Consider the following 21,491-nt stretch of genomic DNA (forward strand, 5'->3'; position numbering starts at 1 on the left):
GCTAAGCAGCTACAGAGGTACAATAGTCTGATGTAATGCTGCAACACATTCCTGCAGCCTTTTTGTGAGGGGTAACATCTTGTTCATGTAGAACATCTGGGTAAAGAAATGTGGAAGCAAAAGGATAACTAAGGTAACCTCTCTTGCTATCAACACACTAAAAAAAACATTTCTATTTAAAGAGTCAGATTCTTGCCTGTTATCCTAAGTTTCTCTTTGCTTATTAACCACGACGAATGTATGGGCGTTAAAGTTAATTTTCTAATGTATCATGTCTGCAATCATGATTTTAAAATGTAAGCAAATTAACATATTAAATGCTTACATTTATACTTCTGATGACACTTAACCTCATACTCTGAGTTGAAATGAGTGAGAGTCTATTTAATTCCATTTCAAACTTTTCTAATACTGATATGGACTGGGTGACTGGGTTTGTCAGTATGAATCAGGCAGGCCAGGTTATGGTTGAATGGAGACGCTCAACGGTGCCAGATCTTTAATGCAATTGCCTTTTTCCTCACCATACTATTGTATTCATACATTTAATCTTTTTATTCTTTTATTTTTTTTATTAAGCTGTCTTTTTATATTCCAGAATTACTGTAAATGTCTTGTTTGCATGTGTATTTCAGATCATGGGGAGGGGTGGATAGGGAAAACTGAACATCTGCAGCGTTACCTTGTCATCTTGTTTTTCTCATTGGCATACAGTTGTGCTTATTAGTTTACATACCCTGGCAGACTTTGTGATTTTTTTTGGCCATTTTTCAGAGAATATGAATGATGAGAGAAAAATGTTTTTTCACTCATGGTCTGCAGTTGGGTGAAGCCATTTATTGTCAAACAACTGTTTTTACTGTTTTTATATCATAATGACAACAGAAACTACCCAAGAAATAATAAATTCTGCCAGGGTATGTAAACTTATGAGCACAACTGTAATTATAACGGTATAGCTGCATTTTTCTTTTACTGACAGACTATATTTGTTACTTGGGGTTATTTGTTACTATATCAGAATATTCTATTACTGTTAAGCCCACTATGAATATTAAAATACGCCAAACCATGTCCTGTATCATACCTATATGTATGACATTTGCAGAAAAGACACTTAATTGCGCCTGCCAAACAGATTACACTTACACTGAGTGGAGCGGGTGACCGGACCAAGATGGCAGCCCCAAGGCCCGTCAGCGCCAGCAGGTAGTAGCGTCTACTCTTTATATGTCTATGGTTTAGTCTCTGTGATAGTAAGGTTGCCCATTTCCAATCCTGTTACGTTTTCTGCCTTCTTTTACACAGCGATTCAGAGCATATTATGTTCATTTAGAGCTGATACATGATGCAGTTGATCATACAGCAATTATTAAAAATGAAGTATAGAGAGGAGACGTCGGAGGAGATGAAATGTACAGCTGATGTACAGCAATTCTGTAAGTGTTGTAAATGCAGGAAATGCAATGCTGCCCAGTGGACCAATCACAAGGCTTGTGGTTTCAACACGTAGTTACATTTGAGAGGAGATACACGCCAGGCTACACAGGTAGGCCTCTGCGTTGCAAAAGGGCCTTGTCAGCCGATGAGTCGCTTTGGGGAATTTCAAAATGGAGAAAAGCATGAATTCCAACACGCACTGAGTACATGCAAGAAAACGTATATTTATATACTGCATGTCTACAAATGTAAACAGATAAATTATCTGCAGAGATCCCTGTCTCAGTTACACTTCAGAGATACAGAAGAGAGTTGGACAAAGAAAATATACTATGTACATTTTTGATTTGTGAAATCAAATGTTTGACAGTTTTATCCTTTAGCATGAAGAAAGAACACTGTGCTCTGGTCTAAAGCCAGAAGTACACACAACAGGCTTCTTGTCCTTGGTTCTTGCATTTCCAAATTGTCATTAAAGAGTAACAACAAGAGTAGACACAAATATGTAGCGCTTCATCATAAAAAAACCAAACAAGGACCAACACTTTGTTTGCACCAAGACTGTGATCGTGCCTCAAGGGGTAGGAAGTGAAATCTGTGGGATCCTTCTATCGCAGATGTCCCGCCTGCTCAGCTCATTCCCCATGTAAGTTCCATAAGGGCACTTGTCAGCTGGTCAGCCATCAATGAATGAAAAGACTCTCCAGGGGCTTACTCAAATAGTGACACACACGCATACATGCACAAATGGTGGGTGTGTGGAGTTGAGTTCACACAGGAATGCCAGGAAAACTATTACTCATGAATGCTGTGCTGACAGTCTAAAGACATCCTGGTCTTGGATCTTTACTTAGAGGCTATTTTTTGCCAAACAGTTCATTATGTTTCAGACCTGGAGCATGAAGGAACACTATATCTCAGGTGTCAGACTGTGATAAGGCTGTCTATATATCTGTTGTTTCTATCTGTACATTCATAATTACATACAGCTCTAATTGGCTTAGAGAAAATCTCTCTTTGCTGCATTCAATATAAACAAGAGATCGTCTCGAGCACTTAGACTGATTGAATTCAATTACAGTCTGCTATGGTCTGAATATCAGATAAGACAAAATTACACAACTCTTCTAAAGGTGACAAGTTGAGTGAATGCTCGGTGAATCTAAAGCAGCAGCCAAGGACACGGACTGCCTGCTCCGCCAAGAAGAACGCACTGCAGAGCTGCCTCACTGTTTCAGGGCTGCTTTTGTCATATGCTTTCATCAGTCACACAGAAAGTGCTCACAGCTAATGTCTGTGCAGTTAACCTGGGATATTTAAGTCTTAACCAAATAGGCTTTGACATAATAGATTATCTTAAATATTATGATTAAGGGTTCATGGAGAGTTCTACTTTTGATGCACGTATACTATAAAAAATGGAGGGGTGCATAGTGTTGCAATTTCCATATAAAAGACTTGATTACCATTTTGTAGAAGATAAATAAATGATGTTTGGTGTGGGTGTTTGTGTTCAGATGCAGTACCATTATATTTCAAGAAAATGCAGCTGATGCGTTCTCTACAATAACTGGCATTAAAGATGTCTTACCAGTATGTTGGTGGTATAGGCGCTGTTGATGGCGATGGCATTGATTAATAATTCCAGTGATTTGGGTGACAGAGATCCGGGATCTGGAATTTCTTTGTAGTGCACATCTCCGACATAACACTGCACAGCCGTCATGCGGTTGGTTGTTAGCGTGCCTGTCTTGTCAGAGCAGATGGCTGTAGCGTTGCCCATGGTTTCACACGCATCCAAGTGACGCACCAAGTTGTTGTCTTTCATCATTTTCTGGTGGTGGAAGAAGACAAGATGGTCACATTGTGTTTCAGTGCTCATGTGAAAATAGCTTATATTTTATTAACTTCTATGGATGCCTGACTGCTTATCACAAAAAGCTTATGCTCACTCTTTCACAGCAACACTCAAAGAAACTAATGTGCTTTCTAGACTGGGCCTTAATCAGAATGGTAACTCTGTCAGCTGCTGTGAATCAAAAAGCTATTAAAACAGTGAACGCAACCAAACGTACATCTATTTACAACAAATGTGAAACAATACCACACTGATCAAAAAGGAAAAGGGAGAAGAAAAAGTCTTCCTTCACAGTATCTTTTAATGTGTACAGTCGTAATGATTGAGAATTGACCACAATTCATTCATTCACAGTGAGATTACTATATGTGCACCATGTCTTAACTTACAGCCCATACAGCAGAGGTATAGCAGTGCCCCAATGTCTGCATCCCTCCCCCCTCACCTTGACTGAGTAGGCCAGAGAGATGGTGACAGCCAGAGGCAACCCCTCCGGCACGGCCACCACCAACACAGTCACACCGATGATGAAGAACTTGACAAAGTACTGGATGTAGATTGGAGTGCACTCTGGCAGCCAAGGGCGCTTCTGCATCACAAAGTTGTCGATAGCAAAGAACAGGACCAGAATGATGACTGTGACGGCTGACATAAGCAAACCTGAAAAATGATACAAAAGGTTTTTCAAGCTTAGTAACAGATATGTACCATGAAATGTAAAAGCCGACATTCTGTTCAGTCATGAATACTTCATGTGTTCAAGTAAATCTGATCTACATCCTCAGAAAGCTGATAAAGCACATCTTTTATCGGGTTGATACAGACCAGGTGTGGCTTATCAAAACTGTATGGAGAGCAGATAAAGCACAGTTATGTAAATACAGGCAAAACTTCTTGACAGGCCCAGAAGTGTTATAAGTCCAGAGATTTCCTGCCAGACCTGCAAGAAGGCCATATGATCTTATGCTGCCTTTATGCTAATCCATGCACAGTGTTTAATTGTTCTGACACCACGTCCTCATTCCATCACTCAGGCTGACAACAACTGATGAAACAGCACACCAGAAAAAGAGGACTTCTTCCAGGGGTTCAGAAAATGAGAAAAATTTAACTTATTACTAATTAAATAAAGAAGAAACTCAACAACCCCTTAAATAAAGTCCTCACACGTAGGCTCTTTTAACTCCTCAAGAAGCTACTGAGATTAATTTGAAGGATTCATAAGATTCTGGCTACAACGATCCCCTCAGACTGGTCCAGAAACATTAATATTTTTTGTGTGAATTATTTTAGGAAAGTAATATTCATAGCTATCAAGTGTTCAACAGCAATCCCACTATGTTGCCGCTGAGAGGACACCCACAGTGTGGGCATATTGGCATGTAGGTATTTGTTACTAAAAACTGAAAAGACCTACTGCAATGTTAAAGGTAACAATGCATGATGCCAAAAAAAACTAACTACTGATAACAACATGAGGACTTATGTCTGTGGAGAACAGGTCATAATACACGTCATGGAAAAATATAGTGAATGCCTTACATTTCATAATTCAGTCTGCTTTGATTGCTTTAAGCAAGCAAGAAGGGAGTCTTATCAGTGCAACACCTTGCTCTGAGTGACAGGATGATGGTTCAGTGCCTTGTTGTCCCTGATTTAACTGCCTGACTGAGTGATGGACTTGTTCATGCGCAATTTGTACCTGCTTTTCCAATCTGGACAGCCAGTTTGGTCAGCTTCCCCTGCAGCACAGACTTCTCTTTCTTCGGGACAGACACCTTCTTCTTTTCTTTCTCATCGGACTCTCCGCCTTCAGCACTCTTCAGAGGCTGCATCTCCATAGCAGCTGCTCCATCCTGCTTCTTTACTGTTAACACCACAAAAAAACAAAAACATCAACGTTAGGAATGCAGATGACAGACATGGAAGCAAACAAGGAGCAACGCTTCAGCAATCAGTAGCTCCACAAATACTATTTAGATTTTGAAACCAAAGGAGATCATATGACACCCCATGACAGGATGGAAAATAATTGGTATGTATAAAGCATTCACATACCATGACAAGTATTGTATATTTGCCCTGCATTGTCTTCATGTCAAAATCAAAGGGGTTGTGAAGATGGCTTTCTTTATTTTTGTATTTATAAAACTTTAAAATTAAAGATACTGTATGTAATTTTTGCACCTCACAACATAATAAACAAGGTTACCAAAAAAAAAAAAAACAGTAAAGAGCCAGACTAAAAATTAAAAACTTAAAAAGAAAACAATATAATTTGAACAATTAATGCCGCAAAATATTTAAATGTAAAATATTTTAATTATTTTTGTTTGGGTTTATTTTCTTAACATCAGTTTTCAGTTTCTTGGTTTTTACTCTGGATCTGGTTTGAAATTACCTTAAAGGGTATGGGATCATAATGGTAAAAACAAGCCACAAATGTATTTCTAGCATCAATCACTTGATTGATGTAAAGTTTGGATTATGATGTATAGATGAATTGAAAGCAGCACATGGAGGCGTGTCTCTTTAATCATAATAAAGAGAGACTTCTCATTGGAAAATACCCAATCAGTACAACCTTGAAAATAAATGTGAACACATCATACATTTAACTGAAAAGAAGAAAATCTCAGGGAGGAGGCTGAAAAACAAACAACACAACAATAGGCTGCAGACTTTAACATGCATTTCAAAATGAGTGTCTTTGTCTTGCATATAATTTCAATCTGATGAAATGAGTCATATATTTCTAACCCAAACAGTTGTTCATCATGTGCTAAAAATAAACAGTCACATTTCAATGCTAGTTTAGGTCATCTAACCCCACAGTCTGAGTAGTATTTACACACTATATGCTGTAGGAAGTGTTAAACCTGGAAACAAAACCAGTCTTTCCTATATCTCTTTAAAACTAACACTGTTAATATAATCCTCCATTACCTCTCTCTGTCCTCATCTCTCTGACAGTCACACACACAGAGCACTGGGCTTAATGCAATTTGTTGCCAAGAATCAATTCAGCCCATTTTTCCAATCCCAATGAGGCACATGTTTGATTTTTACGAAAAATCTTTTATTGTGTGACATTCATTTAACTCTGATTCTACATTTTTTTTCCCCTTCCATTTGAGAAAAATACACAAAGTTTCTGTATCCAACCGGCCGTACACAACAGAGGACCAACATCAAAAGCGTGATGTGTAAACACTCTTTCAAAGGGTTCTATTAAACAATGTTTAGCCTGTGATCATCACACCGAGCTGTGACCAGTCCTTACTGACACTTGTTGATGTACTTTTTGCTCTTTAGCCTCATTAAGTCTAGTTTTGGAAAGTATCAGTTAAATTAATATCAGATAAAATATAAAAATGGCATCAGAAGATCTTTTATTAGCAACGACTTACTAGCTATTCTGTTTGGTCAGTCAAGTTAAGCTGTTAATAAGCTACTAATAACCTGGGGTATGCATTTTATATTATGCATTATTTTTACATTTTTATTTATTTTTACTTTCCACAGATTTATTTGATAACCTAATAATCTGCATTTACCATAACAGAAATGAAGAATTTCACATGGTATCCCTTTGATCCCAGATAATTCATGTCATACTGTGTGTGGAGCAAAAATCATCAAATACTGACAAGGCTTAACCAGGGTAAGGTATAACATTTGTGAAGAGTACCAAAAAAAGACAGCTCAGGTTATTCTGGGTGGAAAAGGGCTGAGTGAGGCAGACACAGTAGTTGAGGGACAGGTTTCTTGTTGTCTCATACAGAACAAGACAAGCTAACAACACAACAAGAACATCAACACAACAACAGACCAGGGACAACACATTGGTGGAAGACGGAGTGAGGAGGAATGATTTCTACCCGAATACGGCTGCAGGTGAAACCAGGGTCAAACACTGAGATTCCCTGAGATTATCTAAGTCAGTGGCAGACTTTGTCAAAGTCTCATGGAATCTAACCACGCAGTTTAATTTTGGTTTAAATAACGAAGCAGTGGAGGTTTTTCAATCTGCATTTGACCCAGAGCTTACACCAGACACCATAGAGGGGAGAAAGATGGGAGGAAAGGAAGTAAGACAGGAAGAGGAAGTAGAAGAGGAAGTAAGAGAGGAAGAGGAAGTAAGAGAGGACAAGAGGGAAGAGGAAGTAGAAGAGGAAGTATGAGAGGAAGATGAAGTAGGAGAGGAAGAGGGAGTAGAAGAAGAAGAAGAAGAAGAAGAAGAAGAAGAAGAAGAAGAAGAAGAAGAAGAAGAAGAAGGAGGGAGAGGAAAGAAAGAAAAGAAGATAAAGAAGAAGGGGTAGAAGGGGGAGGAGAGAGAGAGAAGGCAAAGGAGGAGGACGTGAGATATATGGTTTGGTTACCTTTAATCTGGTTGCTCTCCATATTGCCATCTTGCATTTTACCTATGATGGAGACATACAGGACGATAACAACAAAAATAACCAAGGCAGACGGGTAAACAGATAATCACCACAGAGACAACACACACAGTGAGAACCCAAAATCACAGACAGAGAGACAGGAAAATGACTTTTAATACAACGTCTCTGTGACAGTCACATAGAGAAGCTTGTGATATGTAAGTGATGTAATGTGAAAACAAGCTACAGTCACTGGAGAGGGTTAATAAAACCCAATATGATGGAGAGTTAACACTAAGCACAGACAAACATTCTAGTGTGCAATTTTTCTTTTGTTAAGTGGGAGGAAAACAGGGTTAAAGATTTAATTATCTTCATAAGCAAATAATTAGGTATTAAAAACTCCAGATCAGCCTTTCAGAGACATATATCAAGTGTAACTAACCATTCAGAAAATGTGAAACACTGTTGAAGTATGGTCATATAATGACCTCACGCTACCAGCACATGTAAATCCACACATAGTATCGAGAAGTATACAAGTTATTTGGTTGAACAATGAGATATTAATACATTGAGTTTGTAAAGCATCACATTATAACTGACAGTACACTGAGGGAAAGTACACCACAACACACTGACACATTTAGTACGCACAAAAGAAGGACAGCATGCATAAGAGGAAGTATCTGAAAGCACGTGCAAGATCACACATTTAGAGGGAAGTTGACTGGAGATGTGGACAATACAGAGAGAGAGAGAGAGAGAGAGAGAGAGAGAGAGAGAGAGAGAGAGAGAGAGAGAGAGAGAGAGAGAGAGAGAGAGAGAGAGAAGCCTGAAGGAAAGCCTCCCACATGGTAAAGTTACATAAGATCAACTGGAGGAAAATCGAAATTTAAGTTCAGGGACAGCAAACCTGTTATGTTGTTGCATTCTGCTTACACAAGGATTGTACTTCATTTTAATGCCTGTAATAATCAAACAATACTTTTTTAAATTATAGATCCAGATTGATGGTAGAGCTGTTACAGTAAGATCAACAATGCACAAAAAGTCTGTATCCTTTGCAAAAGTTTCAAGAGTCTTCAGCTCTTGGTCTCAGTCAACCTATTTGCACAATGTTAAAAACCAGACACTATAACTAAGAAAGCACTTAAATACCTCATTGTTGACTCCATTATCTACCTGGGTTTTAATTACACAGGCATGCACTTTTACCTCAGTGGTACGCAAGCTTCATATAACAAAATCTGTCTTTAAGTGGTTTGTGCTCAAATGCCACAAAGAGAAATTACCCAGGTAGGGCTCAAGGATCTCTTGGATCTCAAGGACTAGATTTTCAGAGAATCTTTGGCATGTACTGTATGTGCAGAATAAATGACTCGTTTCACCTCCACTTGCACATTAGCCGGTTCCCTGGAGTCACAATAAAGCTGAAGATGACAAATTGCTCTGTTCCAGCCCAGGACAGCACAAGGTCATCACTACGGTGCAAATGGCACGCCCCTTCAGCCTTGAGTACAAACATTTTGTGGCTGCTCTCCAAGGAGACCAAAGATGAGAGAGAATGCGATGCAGCAATGAAGGAAGTTAATCCTTTGCGTCTTGTACAGGCTACACAGAATGGAGGATTTGCACTAAGTGATCTCAGAGGACACTTGACTACAGAAGAGGGCCTTACTATATGATTTTGCAACGTGTCTTCACTCTCATCTTGTATAGCCAACATGACTTGATAGAACAACTCTATTACTACAAAGATAACCAACACAAACCTTAGAGAAGTATTTCTAGGGAGGACATACCTTTATCAACGTTTTTTATTAAGCATAGGATAAAAGATGGAAACTGCCCTGATGTTAGTCCAGTAAAAAAGAGGCTACTAACAATGAACAATTAGCTTAGCTTAGCTCAGCTTAGTTTAGAATAAGACTGGAAACAGGGGAGACAGCTAGCCTGGCTCTATCCAAAGGACACAAAGTCTCACTGCTTGCACCTCTACAGGTCGTGACACAAGAAACATATTGGTTATCTATTTCACTCTGTACAAAAAACAAAGTATAAAAATACTCGTTCTACAAGAGCAGTGCTTTCACAATTCACGACTAGAAAAGGGAACGTTCCCCAAACATTGAATACTTTCTTTAAGTCAACTCTTTCCAATATCAGAAGAAGACAGATTTTTCCTCTGCGATCGCTGAAGTTATGAGCTGTGTGTACCACACACTGACACAGCATTAAGAGACAAAGTGTATCATCAGAAGAAGAAAAACATCAAGACTAAATTCTACAGATGAAGAAGACATGCTTGGACAGTATGGATACAAAAGGGTCTGACACAACTGAGAGCACAGGTAGAACAGAGCAGGAGGTGAGCAACTGTGACAGGGGCAGTTGGAGAATGGAGAAGGAAGGGACTCAAAAGTCACGACAGAGAGAGGTCAGAGATCAGAGGTTTCATCAACCTACCATTAATTAGGCTGGCACTGCCAGGGGCATTAATGCCTGCAGCCCCATCCGTGGCTATAGTTGCGATGGGGTGGATAGGGGGATGGGAGCAGTCTAGCCAGTAACAATGAAGGCCGAACATGAATGAACAAAAACACACACGCGCGCCCCCACGCACAAACACACACGCACGCACGTGCACACACAAGACAATGAACAGAAATAACATGGTTATAGCACATTTAAGAGATTCAGCATTTATAGAGTGTATCTGTTTACTAAAGTCTAGTGTTTTGGTAAGGGGTAGAAAATGTGTAATGCATCTGCACACTGTATTTACTTCATGTTATGTCAGTTAAATAACAAGTGTAACATTAGACGAGCATGAAACATGAAATCTGATCATAACGTATGGAAATAACAAAATGTGAAACAAGAACTACAAAAAGACAAACTAGTATTGGTTGATTTCTTACATATTCAGTCAATATACTGTAATCACAGTGGTTTACATACTTTGTTATGCTGTTTGTTATAACACTGCTTTTTGATTGGTGCATTCATCCCAATAAAAATTTTTTTAACCATGTTATTCATGTAATATCTTTTAGCATCAAAAAAAAAATAAAGGAAAAGGGAAAAGAAAGAAAAACTTTGAAAGGTGTTGCAGAGCCAATCCTGAATTAAACTCTACAGCAAAGTAAACAAAATCTCAAACAGCTCATGTATTAGTCGGGGAAACACACATGTGCCAACCAGCTAAGTAAGTGGGTGAGTGAACTTAATCCAAATTCTTGCCTTAGCCTCCCCTGTAGTTTTGGTTTTCTACTCACAAGTCTTTGTTTGTGTCTTTAGGCAGTCACAGAAACGAACATTACCATAACAGAAAATTCAGTTAAAGATCAATAATTTCTTTTCGTTTGTCCTTCTGGGGTCTTTGTCTTGAGTTTGTTGAGCAGTTTGAAACTTTGAATGCAATCATATGGTTCATTGTTACACTAAAAAGACAGAGATTGCTTTCTATGAAGTAAACAGTGACTCCAGCGTAAAGCTATTGATCATGTTTTTTTTCTAGGGAATTAACAAAATTACATTTTCACTTCTGACCACTTCTGCAACTTTAGATAGATCATAGCAATTTTAAGTTGTATAAGCTTAATAAACTTTTCAGTTAATGACAGTTCATAGTACATTTATAAAGTTTGCTATAGACTACCCTCTGCCCAGATCATGTGTCACACTGTACAGTTTAAGGCTGGTTGTTTAGACACTGGGTAACATTTCTCCAGGTTTAATCAACCTGATTGATTAAATGTAACCTGAGAAATGACTGCATATTCTAACCGTGCCACAGCCAGATCCCAGCTATGTTGAAGTACAACAATTACAAATCAATGAAGACCACATTTAGCATTGGGTAGTGTTCAAATCTGAGGGAGAATGTATAATCTGCAATGGAATTACAGGCTTTTCTGTTACCTTGATGATTCTGACAGTGTTGTGGTAAAATGCTTTATAACACGTAGCATGTTAGTCATGCAAGCTACCATCTGAAGAGGCAGGTTAAACACTAGCAACAAATCCTTACTGTTTATGTTTATGTACACATGGAAGATCGTATACCATCTTTTCTACTCTGCACTGCTGGTACATGTGCTGTACACCTGTAAGGCAGTTGCTCTCATGTCATTGTTCTGTCACACAGAAATGAGATGAGTCTGACAGGCTTTTTTGTATTCATGGCATTCAATACGCCTATGAAACAGGACCGATGTTGAATGCTTGCTAGTTAGTTTGATGAGTGCAGTGCCATTTATCAGGGGAGGGGATTATGCACTGTGAAATGTGTCATCTGTTAGCACTTAAAAAGATGCAGTATCGATGATGAGGCTTCTCTTTTTAAGTGGGGATTTAAAGTAGGGCGAGTGCTTGGATACAGAAAATGGGTGAGGAGTAAAGTTGGTGGTTTATCAGGGAGCACTGGGGGTTAAATTTTGAAAGGATCAAGTACCACTCCCAGGGGTCACAGAAAGGTGATACTCTACCTGTGTTCTGGTGTCCGTCTTCCACTGCCCCTCCTTTGGGTAGAATTTGGAAGGATAAGAGAGTAAGGATAAAATAAACCTGAACCCAAAAAAACCTGGACACTGCAGCTCACAAGTGTTCCACCAAAACTCATTTTATACATTATTCAAACACATTCAGCAAAGATGATGGGTTAATTATCAGGTACTGCTCTAAAAATACCTACAAAAGCTTACCTACAAGTTAAACAGGTCGATAGCTGTGAGTTTTTTCAATAACCCTTCTGCTAACAAGAACATTTAAAAACACTGATATTATGCAACAAGCGTACACAGACTGTCAGGACATAAAGTAATGAAATGACAAAAGCTTTTTCAAGGGTATGTTGCTGAGCAACGCTGAGAAAAAGACAAATTACCTCTGCACTGCTGCAGCAACAGCAGAGAGAATCTTATGAAGCATGTTTCTAAGAGACTACGGGATATCATGAACTTACCTTTCTTTTCTTTTTTCTCTTCTTCCTCTGTGCCGGCCCCCAGCAGTGTGAAGATGATTCCAGTCTGAGAGTTGACACCCACAGCAGTAACCACCATGCGCCCTGAGCCCTCCATGACATGGGTCCCTGGAGAAAGGCCAGCAGAGGGTCACTATTAGAACTTTGTACTGGAATCTTCAATTCCTGTAAGGTCTTTAGTATTGATGACAAGCCTGATATGACTTCACGTGCTACAGATTTAATACAGAGGTTAGTGAACCGTACAGTCTGTACATCATGCTGAAGTATACAGTGATTGTTGATTTCCCTATTAGAAATTTTTTTTCCTGTAACTATGTGAGTGAAGTGTGAAAGCACTTACTGACTTGAAGGGAGTTCCACTTTCAGAGTGTATTATAAATCAGCTCACTCCAACCGCAATGGACTGACATGTTTTACTGAGAACATTTAATGTATGTATTGGTTGCCATTTTTCTTTCTGGCTCTATATTTTGGATCAGTGTCCCACTGCATCAACCAAAACTTTAGGGGCAACTTCATTTGTTGAAAGCACTTTAATTCCTCCATGTCTTCTTGTAGAGAATACATACCTTTTTTCCCAGTTATTTTTATTTATCCCAATGTGTGAAAAGAAGTGCAGATTGCAGTACACTTTTATCCACATGTATATATTAACTTTTCACACTGAGAAATGTATTAACCTTTGGGAGAGCAAGTCGATGTGGGTGAGTATGAGGCTAATTAAAGAAGACAGCAAAAAGGCACACAGCTAATTATCCAAAGGAAAAAAACACCAAGATGCGAGAGGAGATTAACCCACTTTTCTGTTATCAGTGGTATCCTTCATTTCTAAGAATCCTAAAGCTGAAAATTCAACTGTCTCTTCTGCAGAAAACACTGAAGCAATAAAAGGAAAAGGAAATTAGAAAACAGCGTCTTACAGGCTGTCACTGGTTCTTCCTGCATCAGTATTTAGATCATAATTAACAGCCTTTGTTTTTCAGTCTAAGGTAAGGCCGTGACTGTGACCTATGATTCATTTGATTTTTTTTTTCATAACAGATTATTTGTAGAGTGTTAAGCAGATAAAACCTTGACTGAGTACTGTAGGCAAACCTCAACACTAACCTAAATCATGCCTCTGATGTCTCTATGTTGGCCTTCAATGTTACAATGGTACATTCACAATGTAAGTAATTATACTTATTATTTTGTGGAGGAGGCGAGGGCAGTTGGTTGAAGCATTAGGTTATGATATCGGAGTTTGTTAAGGATTTTAAGTTTAACAAACCAATGCACTTCATTTTGCTAAGAATACTTCTGGTGCAGGAAGACAAAAATGCAGCAGCACACCAAGTTGAAAATACTTCAAAATGTCAAAGAGGGCTTGATTGAGTGATTCCAGATTTTCTTTTTTATAATAATGCATAAAACTATTTGCTGTTCAAGAAACATATATCAAAAGTTTAATAAAGTTTCTAAACTTACTCAATGGAGAACTTTGACAAGTGACAATCTCTGATGTTGAAAATTAAGCCAATGCAGTGCAAGAAACTGCAGTTCCTGTGTGTGTCTGCTTGAGTTCTGCTCCAAGAGCCCAGGAGAGCACATTCACATGCGTGCTAAAATGTCCATAAAGCCTGGTATAATAAATGATTTTGAGAAGCCCATTCCTCTATTTGTACAAACTGTGCGAGGGGTGAACTTTTTTATAACTCATTCCATTTTTAAAGATGTTCAGGTTAAAAGTTTTGCAAAACTAGGGGCATGACTAACTTGACTGACAGGCAGGTACGTTGTAGTTGTTAGCCAGGAGGCTAAAGGCTTGCCTCAATTTCACCTTTTTGCCTCTTGCCAGGTTGACCAAGAGTAAGGTTGAGTCAGCATTTCCAACATGGCGACTGCAACAGTTATAACTCTGTTTAAGAAACCAATGCCTGACGTCACTGAGACTATGTCTGTGTTTTGGGGGTGACTGTGGCTCATTGGGTACAGTTGGTCGTCTTTCAATCGGAAGGTTCGGAAGGTTGGCGGTTCAATTTCAGCTCCTGCAGTCACATGCCGAAGTGTCCTTGAGCAAGACACGGAACCCCAAATTGCACGGAACCCCAAATTGCTCCGGCTGTTGTTCAGTGGTGTGTGTACGTGTATTAATATTGAGGGTGCCTATTATAGCAGCCTCTGCCATCAGTGAGTGACTGGGTGTGAATGGGTGAATGCGACAAGTAGTGTTTAAAAGCGCTTTGAGTGGTCAGAAAGACCAGAAAAGCGCTATATAAGTACAAGTCCCTTATATAGAGTCTATGGTAATCAAGTCTCTCTGATACAAACACACAACACACATGAAACTCTGACATGCATTGCACACTGATCCATGAACCGGGAACATACCAGACAACAGCATGGGGTCCTTGTCTGCAGCCTTTCTGACATGGTCGGATTCTCCGGTCAAGGAGGACTCATCAATCTTCAGGTCATTGCCCTGGATTAACACTCCATCAGCAGGGAGCAGATCACCTGCAACAATGAAACTGATTGAGATCGTCTTAAAAAATTGAACCTTCGTAACTTTAAAGATTCAGACGATATTTTTAGAATAAGACGGTCTTGGTACAGGACGTGCGTTTGTTTCTCCATGTATGAGTCAGTATGCAGCAGCTAATTAATTTCTCAACATTAACATACTGTATCTTAAATATACTTAATTGCTTAACGTGGACTTCATAACTTTAATCCCCCTCTGGAAATGAGCTGGAAGTCCATTTTCAGCTACTGAACCATGAAAATTACTTTACACAGAACAATAGACAAGCCAATTGAGGCAGCCAGTGGGCACGTCTACCACATTATACTTATCAAAATGTGCCTGAAAGTTCCAACCGAGGCCAAGGATGAATGAAAGAAAAACAGGTGATGTAAAAATTTCTTTGGTCAGGAAATACTAGACATTTTCAATGAAGTTAAATAACTATAAATATACTCATTATATTATTAGGATGACCTTCCACAATAATTGAATAGTATTTGCCTGGTTTTTTTGGATGCCACTGTGTCAATACAGTGGAGGGGGCGAGGTTATGACAGTGAGAGAAAACTTTCATACACGTCACGGTTTCTTAAAATTATTAAATCATACATTTGCACTTGAAAAATAAGACCTTGAAAAACTGAAACACAGATTTCGAATCCGCACACCTACCGTATTTGATCTGTGCGATATCCCCCACCACTATGTCAGCCACAGGAAGCTGTATGACTTGGCTTCCGCGGACCACCTGGAACTTCTGCTCCTGCTCGATGCGGCTCTGCAGCCCACGGAACTGCTTCTCCTTTGACCAGTCGTTGAAGGCTGTCACTAGCACCACGCACACCACAGACAACAGGATAGCTGCGCCCTCGATCCAGCCGGCATCTGCCTCGCCCTCGTCCTCAACACCAGCTGCTGCTAAGCCACAGGCTGCAGTTTGGTGACAAGCAGGAGAAGGAGAGAAGAGGGAAATTATAGCGATGTCTTAGATTTGAAAGCGTTCTGTTTTCACACATGCATATGGACTTAAGTGTTCTGTTGAGACACACTTACACTCTGGAAACACTCACAGGTTTCATACAGATGCTTATATGCGTTTTACTCAAGTGGAGTGTGAACACCTCATAAAAAAGGACACACAAAGACAGAATTGAAGCTTAGACTGAGCACTGAAAAGCTGTGGAAAACTGTAACTGTGTGTGACTGTGTGTGTGTATAGTAAAACATGAATAAGTGCTACCTCTTTTCTGTTTCTGTGCAATATTAAAGGCTACCCTGAAACAAAATTTACTCTGGCTGAAATGACCTTTAGAGAATTCACCTCGCCTCTTCATTCATTTGCTCTACTTCAAATGAATGCCCGGCAGTCTACTGGCGGTGCGCTCACAGACTGGGATATATTTTGGAATGAAACAAGGCTTATTCCCAGTCCTCCTCGTGCTGCTTCATGTAATACTCTGGAAGCCATTGTGCCAGACACTCCTGGCAAGCTGACTTCAAAAACCCTCAGTGGGGTGATTTGCTTTGGACTATAAAACACTTGCAGCTCACAAGGGAGCTAGTGCAGGCCCCACATTCTACACTATAGATATGCAGTGTCTGCTTTAACCAAGAACTGGACTTCAGAGGCACTTAGGACAGAGGTTTTCTGATCAATACCATGTTTATTTAGTGGTTGCCCTCTTTGATCTGTGAGACTACCACAACCAATGTACACTAAAAGTGAGTTTGCACTGATACAGGTAGATATCAGCACAAAGAGACCACATGTATATGAACATTGATTATACATTTCACATAAGGTACTTAGCAGTTTTTTATTGTATGCATTTGTTGGTGAGTTTAAGTTAGTAAAACTTCCTGCTTTTGACAGCCTGGTATTTAGATATTCAGGTTTATTCTACCTTTTATAAGATTATGCAACAGTTTTTAAGGATTGCAATGGGATTGCTAAGAGAAGCAATGATAAAAAAAACACTTAATATGTAATATAACAATAACAAAAACATCAGTTTACTTTCTCTCCTGAACAGATAAGTTACGTGGAAGTTATGAGGACATTGCAGAGAGTACATTCATTCACTAGATTAAATTCTGAAGGGCTTATTTGGTCAAACTCAGAAAGACAATCAAGCGGCATATGTGTAGCTGTCCATGGTGCTGAAGTTGTAGCACAAAATATCATTACTACAATATCTGATCACACATGATTTTCAGAGCATAAGTTTGCTTTTTTTTGGAGGCTTCTTCACAGCATGTTGATTTGCATGACTACAAGTCTTGGTTATTATCAGGGTTTTGTTTCACTGCATGTTGTGTGTGTTTGATACGGACACAATTAAGAGCCTCCTCCATCTGCTGAGGCGGGGCTGTTTCATATGCAAATGAAAATTAAGTCATCCCACAACTTTCTATTTCTGGACCTTTTAGCTCATTTTGACCTTTTAATAAACTAAACAGTGAACAAGCAGTGAGGAGGGTTCAGTTATTTGTGAATGCGTGTGAGTTGGTGGGGTATTTTTCATTGAGTACAGACTCAGAACACAAATTTCAGTGCAAACTTTTGATTGACATAGTTCTACATCATGAAATGTCAACATTGTCTTCAATTATCATTGTGTTTACAATCATATTTTGTAACAACTTAATCTAAAGTTAGTTTCCTCAACTTTGGGCACATATATTGATGAACAAAACTTTTAAAACTTTTTTGAAAGTTACATTTTTGGGGCTTTTTTACACCTTTATTTTATAAAGGGGAGGACAGTGGAGGGAGAGGGAGAGATTGAAGGAACATGCGGGAAAGAGGCCACAAGCTGGATTCAAACCCAGGCCGCCCACTACATGGACACGCAACCCCTGAAGGAAACTTATGAGATGGGGGCTTCCTAATTTTCAAGGCTGTTCTAAGAAAGTCAAGTTTCTGAAAAACATCTTACACGATTACATGCTAGAGCAACTTTTTAAAATTCAATACTGAGGAATCAGTGCAACAAAAATGTGAGAATATTAAGTATTTGTATGAGAGGTGACTTAGTTATTCTGTCATTGTTATCCTGTTACATTACCATTTAACCCTTTTTTTTTTTATTTGGTGTTATCAAAGAGTGTAAGTGGCTTTTTTATTTCTAAAGTGCCCCTTTAAAGCTCTGCATCTATAAACATTCTCACATCTCTATGACATACAAAAACACAAATACACATACAAATATATATATGAATTTGGTATTTTTCTCAGTTATTTAATATTAGTCTATACACATTATTTCACAATGAATTGCTTGTTTTTTCCCTTCTATCTATATGCATTTGCTTCCTTATAATATAAGAAGAGACTTGCTTAGTGGCACCTCTTATCTGCCTTGAGTTACATTGAAGCTCTATTATGTCTCTACAGATGGACGCAGTTATTATCATAATCATGCCTCTTGGCTTCCTCTGCTTTAGTTGGACTTGATGCAGAGAGTTCAGTCATAAAGCGATAAGGCTGAAAAGAAAGGCACAAACTGTGAGGAGAAAAGTGCTGGCGATAACTGATTGTTCAAATTCCAATTAACCAATAATTTTACTACTTAACTTTTTTGGGCTGACTAAGTGAATCTTTTATTTGCTTCTTCATTAACCAGGTCTAACAGGCCAAAAAAAATAATAACTCAGAATGTATTTGGATTAACTACCTATGAAGACAAGACAGAGTTAACTACCTCTTCTTTCTCGGGTATTTCTACCTTTTTAAACCCCTTAAATTGATGACTGGTCCCTCTGGCAGGATAACTGAATCCCATTACTGAGATAATGCTGGAAGCGATGACTGATGTTGCTGACTCAGCACCTTGTTATGGTCTGTGTCTTCATTTCCTGTTTCACGGCTCACAGGGCTGATGTATGGGCACTGGGAGCTCAAGGTTATTTCTCTACTCAACACTTCATTAACCTTCCTGGTACCTTTTATACACATATTAAGCACCTTCATAATTTGCTCACACACACATGCACGCACGCACACATGCACGCACACACGCACGCACGCTCGCTCGCACGCACGCACGCACGCACGCACGCACGCACGCACGCACGCACGCACACACACAATATTACCCCTATGCCTGATGAGTCATTTCATTTCTTGAGGGGGGTCACAAATAAAGTGACCTGCCTCAACAATTAAAACTGTGTGCACACATGTAGATGTACTGCAGGTGTATCAGTGAGCTCCTGTAATGTCAGAGAACGTGATCTCAGCAGGCTGATGCGGTTATGACCCTTTGCTGTGCTCAGCAATTCAGCAGACGCCAGAGGTAATTATTCCAGTTTATGACCCAGCTTTCTTACGAATCACCTAGCTGTGTTCAGTATTTGATTCTGGTTGGTCATTGCATAGTAACATTTTAGAACAGCGGTCCGATACTTCTGGAAAGCAGAAGAACAGACTGTTGCATGGGATGTGGCTTACATTACAGACTCTGGTAAACTACTTGAAATCATATCCATGCATAGTTAATGCTAGTAAAAAAAAAGCTAGGTTAACTCACTCTAGGAAATGTTTACTTTAATGTGAGTAATAGCAGCTAATTAGCTCATCTTAAGAAAAGTTTGGTTACTAATTTTTAGCACGCTATCATCATTTCATTTTTCTAACCCTTAAAAGACAGTTGTTGTCAACACTGGTTATTGGGACAGCCCTAGTTCAGTTTAATGTGAGTAAGAGTAGCGAAGTTAGCTCATTTAAAGAAGGCTACAGGGTTAACTGTTACTATAGTCGTGGCTTTAACTAGTGATGTCATGAGAGCTGTTTTACTCACACTCTCCGCTGCCGCTCTCTCCAGGAGGGTGGTAGAAGGAGAGGCCCAGGGAGATCAGGGCGGCGAGCTCCAGGATGATGAGGGTGACGTCCTGCAGGGCCTCCCATACCAACTGCAGGAAGGTTTTTGGCTTCTTTGGAGGTATCAGGTTACTACCATATACTTCTTTTCTCTTGTCCAGGTCAGTTTGGGCACCTGCGAGACCTGGACAAGAGAGGACAGAAAAAATTGGAGAAATGTATCATATACATTTTTTTTGATAATACATTACATCACTGTGCAATGCTCATCAGCATGCATGATATCCTGTAGAGTTTTCTATTGTTTGCATGAAAGGTTAAAATTAAATTGAATAAAACTAGTCTGTGTTTTCACATATTATCCTTCTGACTCTTCGTTGTTTTCCCACACACACAAACTTTCTAAATGTTCTGCTATAACCTGCAATCTTTTCACTTTTTTAAGACATTACTTCTCTCAAAAACACCAGAATCAATATCTTCTCTGACTTTCTTCTTTCTTCCTCACTCTCAAACCACACGAACCAGCTCTAATTACCAGTTTGAGTCATGGCGGGCCGCGGCACTGCGTTCCTTATATAATTCTGCTCAAGAGATGAGGGCCTTGTTCTTTGACCTCATCCACCTCCTCATACGCCATGAACTACTGTACACAAATATCTCTGGCTCTGAAGAACTTCATACTGGCTCCAGGCACAATTTACTTTTAGAATACTGTCCAGAAAATTATTCTTATAGAGAGCAAAAGAAGCATATAATGTGGCAAAAGGGTGAGTGACATCAGATGGTGCGCTTACCCAAAAGTAATGACAGAAGTTTGTAAGTTAAGTCCAAGTTACAAAAAAAAGGTTTCATTTGCCTTTAAAGACACATCAGGACAGTTAGATTATGAGAGATTTACATCCTCTAGGGAAACCATTAAGGGTTGTTCAGTAGTAATCTACTGATTAACTACAGAAAAAGCATCTTTGTAATACTGGTGTAAATCCATCCTATCCCACCATTATTGTATGTTTAGTGTTAGCTTTAACCTATGTAGGATTGTCAGATAGACAGATAGATACATTTGCCTTCTGAGCATTATATTTTATATATTTAGGTCAGCTAATATTCCAAATGTGTAATATCTTTGATGGAGCATTTGATTTATTGATTGCTATCAGGCAGTGTTCTAGTAGTTGAGTCTAGGAGTCAGGCTTAAGTCCGACTCAACTTAGACTGAAGCATTCCTGTTTAGTGAAAGTTTATTCCATTACAAACAAGGACTGGCATGTGTGTTGTCCTGCTTGATTATTATCTTTATTATTGTTTTAGGGGGGAGACAGGGAATGTGGGGAGTAGAGACTGGGGGAAGACAGACAGCAAATGGCAGTGGAACCAGTGACTGCTGCGACGAGGACTACAGCCTCTGCACATGGGGAGCGCTTAGACCGCTAGACCAATGGCGTCCTTTCTGCATGCACTTTAATGTGTGGTCTTGTTCAGCGACAGAT

General features: G+C 39.3%; 1 protein-coding gene across 1 annotated transcript in view; it reads right to left on the reverse strand.

The window, feature by feature from the left end:
* atp2b2 (ATPase plasma membrane Ca2+ transporting 2) overlaps positions 1-21,491 on the reverse strand; it is a 165,461-nt gene that overhangs the window by 23,779 nt on the left and 120,191 nt on the right. Inside the window, exons 3-12 of the mRNA XM_034694487.1 lie at positions 19,979-20,182; positions 15,849-16,106; positions 15,041-15,166; positions 12,650-12,775; positions 12,174-12,206; positions 10,150-10,242; positions 7,681-7,722; positions 5,001-5,165; positions 3,744-3,958; positions 3,032-3,274 (exon numbers count right to left, since the gene is read on the reverse strand). Of these exons, the coding sequence (XP_034550378.1) occupies positions 3,032-3,274; positions 3,744-3,958; positions 5,001-5,165; positions 7,681-7,722; positions 10,150-10,242; positions 12,174-12,206; positions 12,650-12,775; positions 15,041-15,166; positions 15,849-16,106; positions 19,979-20,182 (1,505 nt within the window). The remainder of the gene's footprint in view (positions 1-3,031; positions 3,275-3,743; positions 3,959-5,000; positions 5,166-7,680; positions 7,723-10,149; positions 10,243-12,173; positions 12,207-12,649; positions 12,776-15,040; positions 15,167-15,848; positions 16,107-19,978; positions 20,183-21,491) is intronic.

The sequence above is a fragment of the Notolabrus celidotus genome, chromosome 1, assembly GCF_009762535.1.
Source record: "Notolabrus celidotus isolate fNotCel1 chromosome 1, fNotCel1.pri, whole genome shotgun sequence".
Taxonomy (NCBI): domain Eukaryota; kingdom Metazoa; phylum Chordata; class Actinopteri; order Labriformes; family Labridae; genus Notolabrus; species Notolabrus celidotus.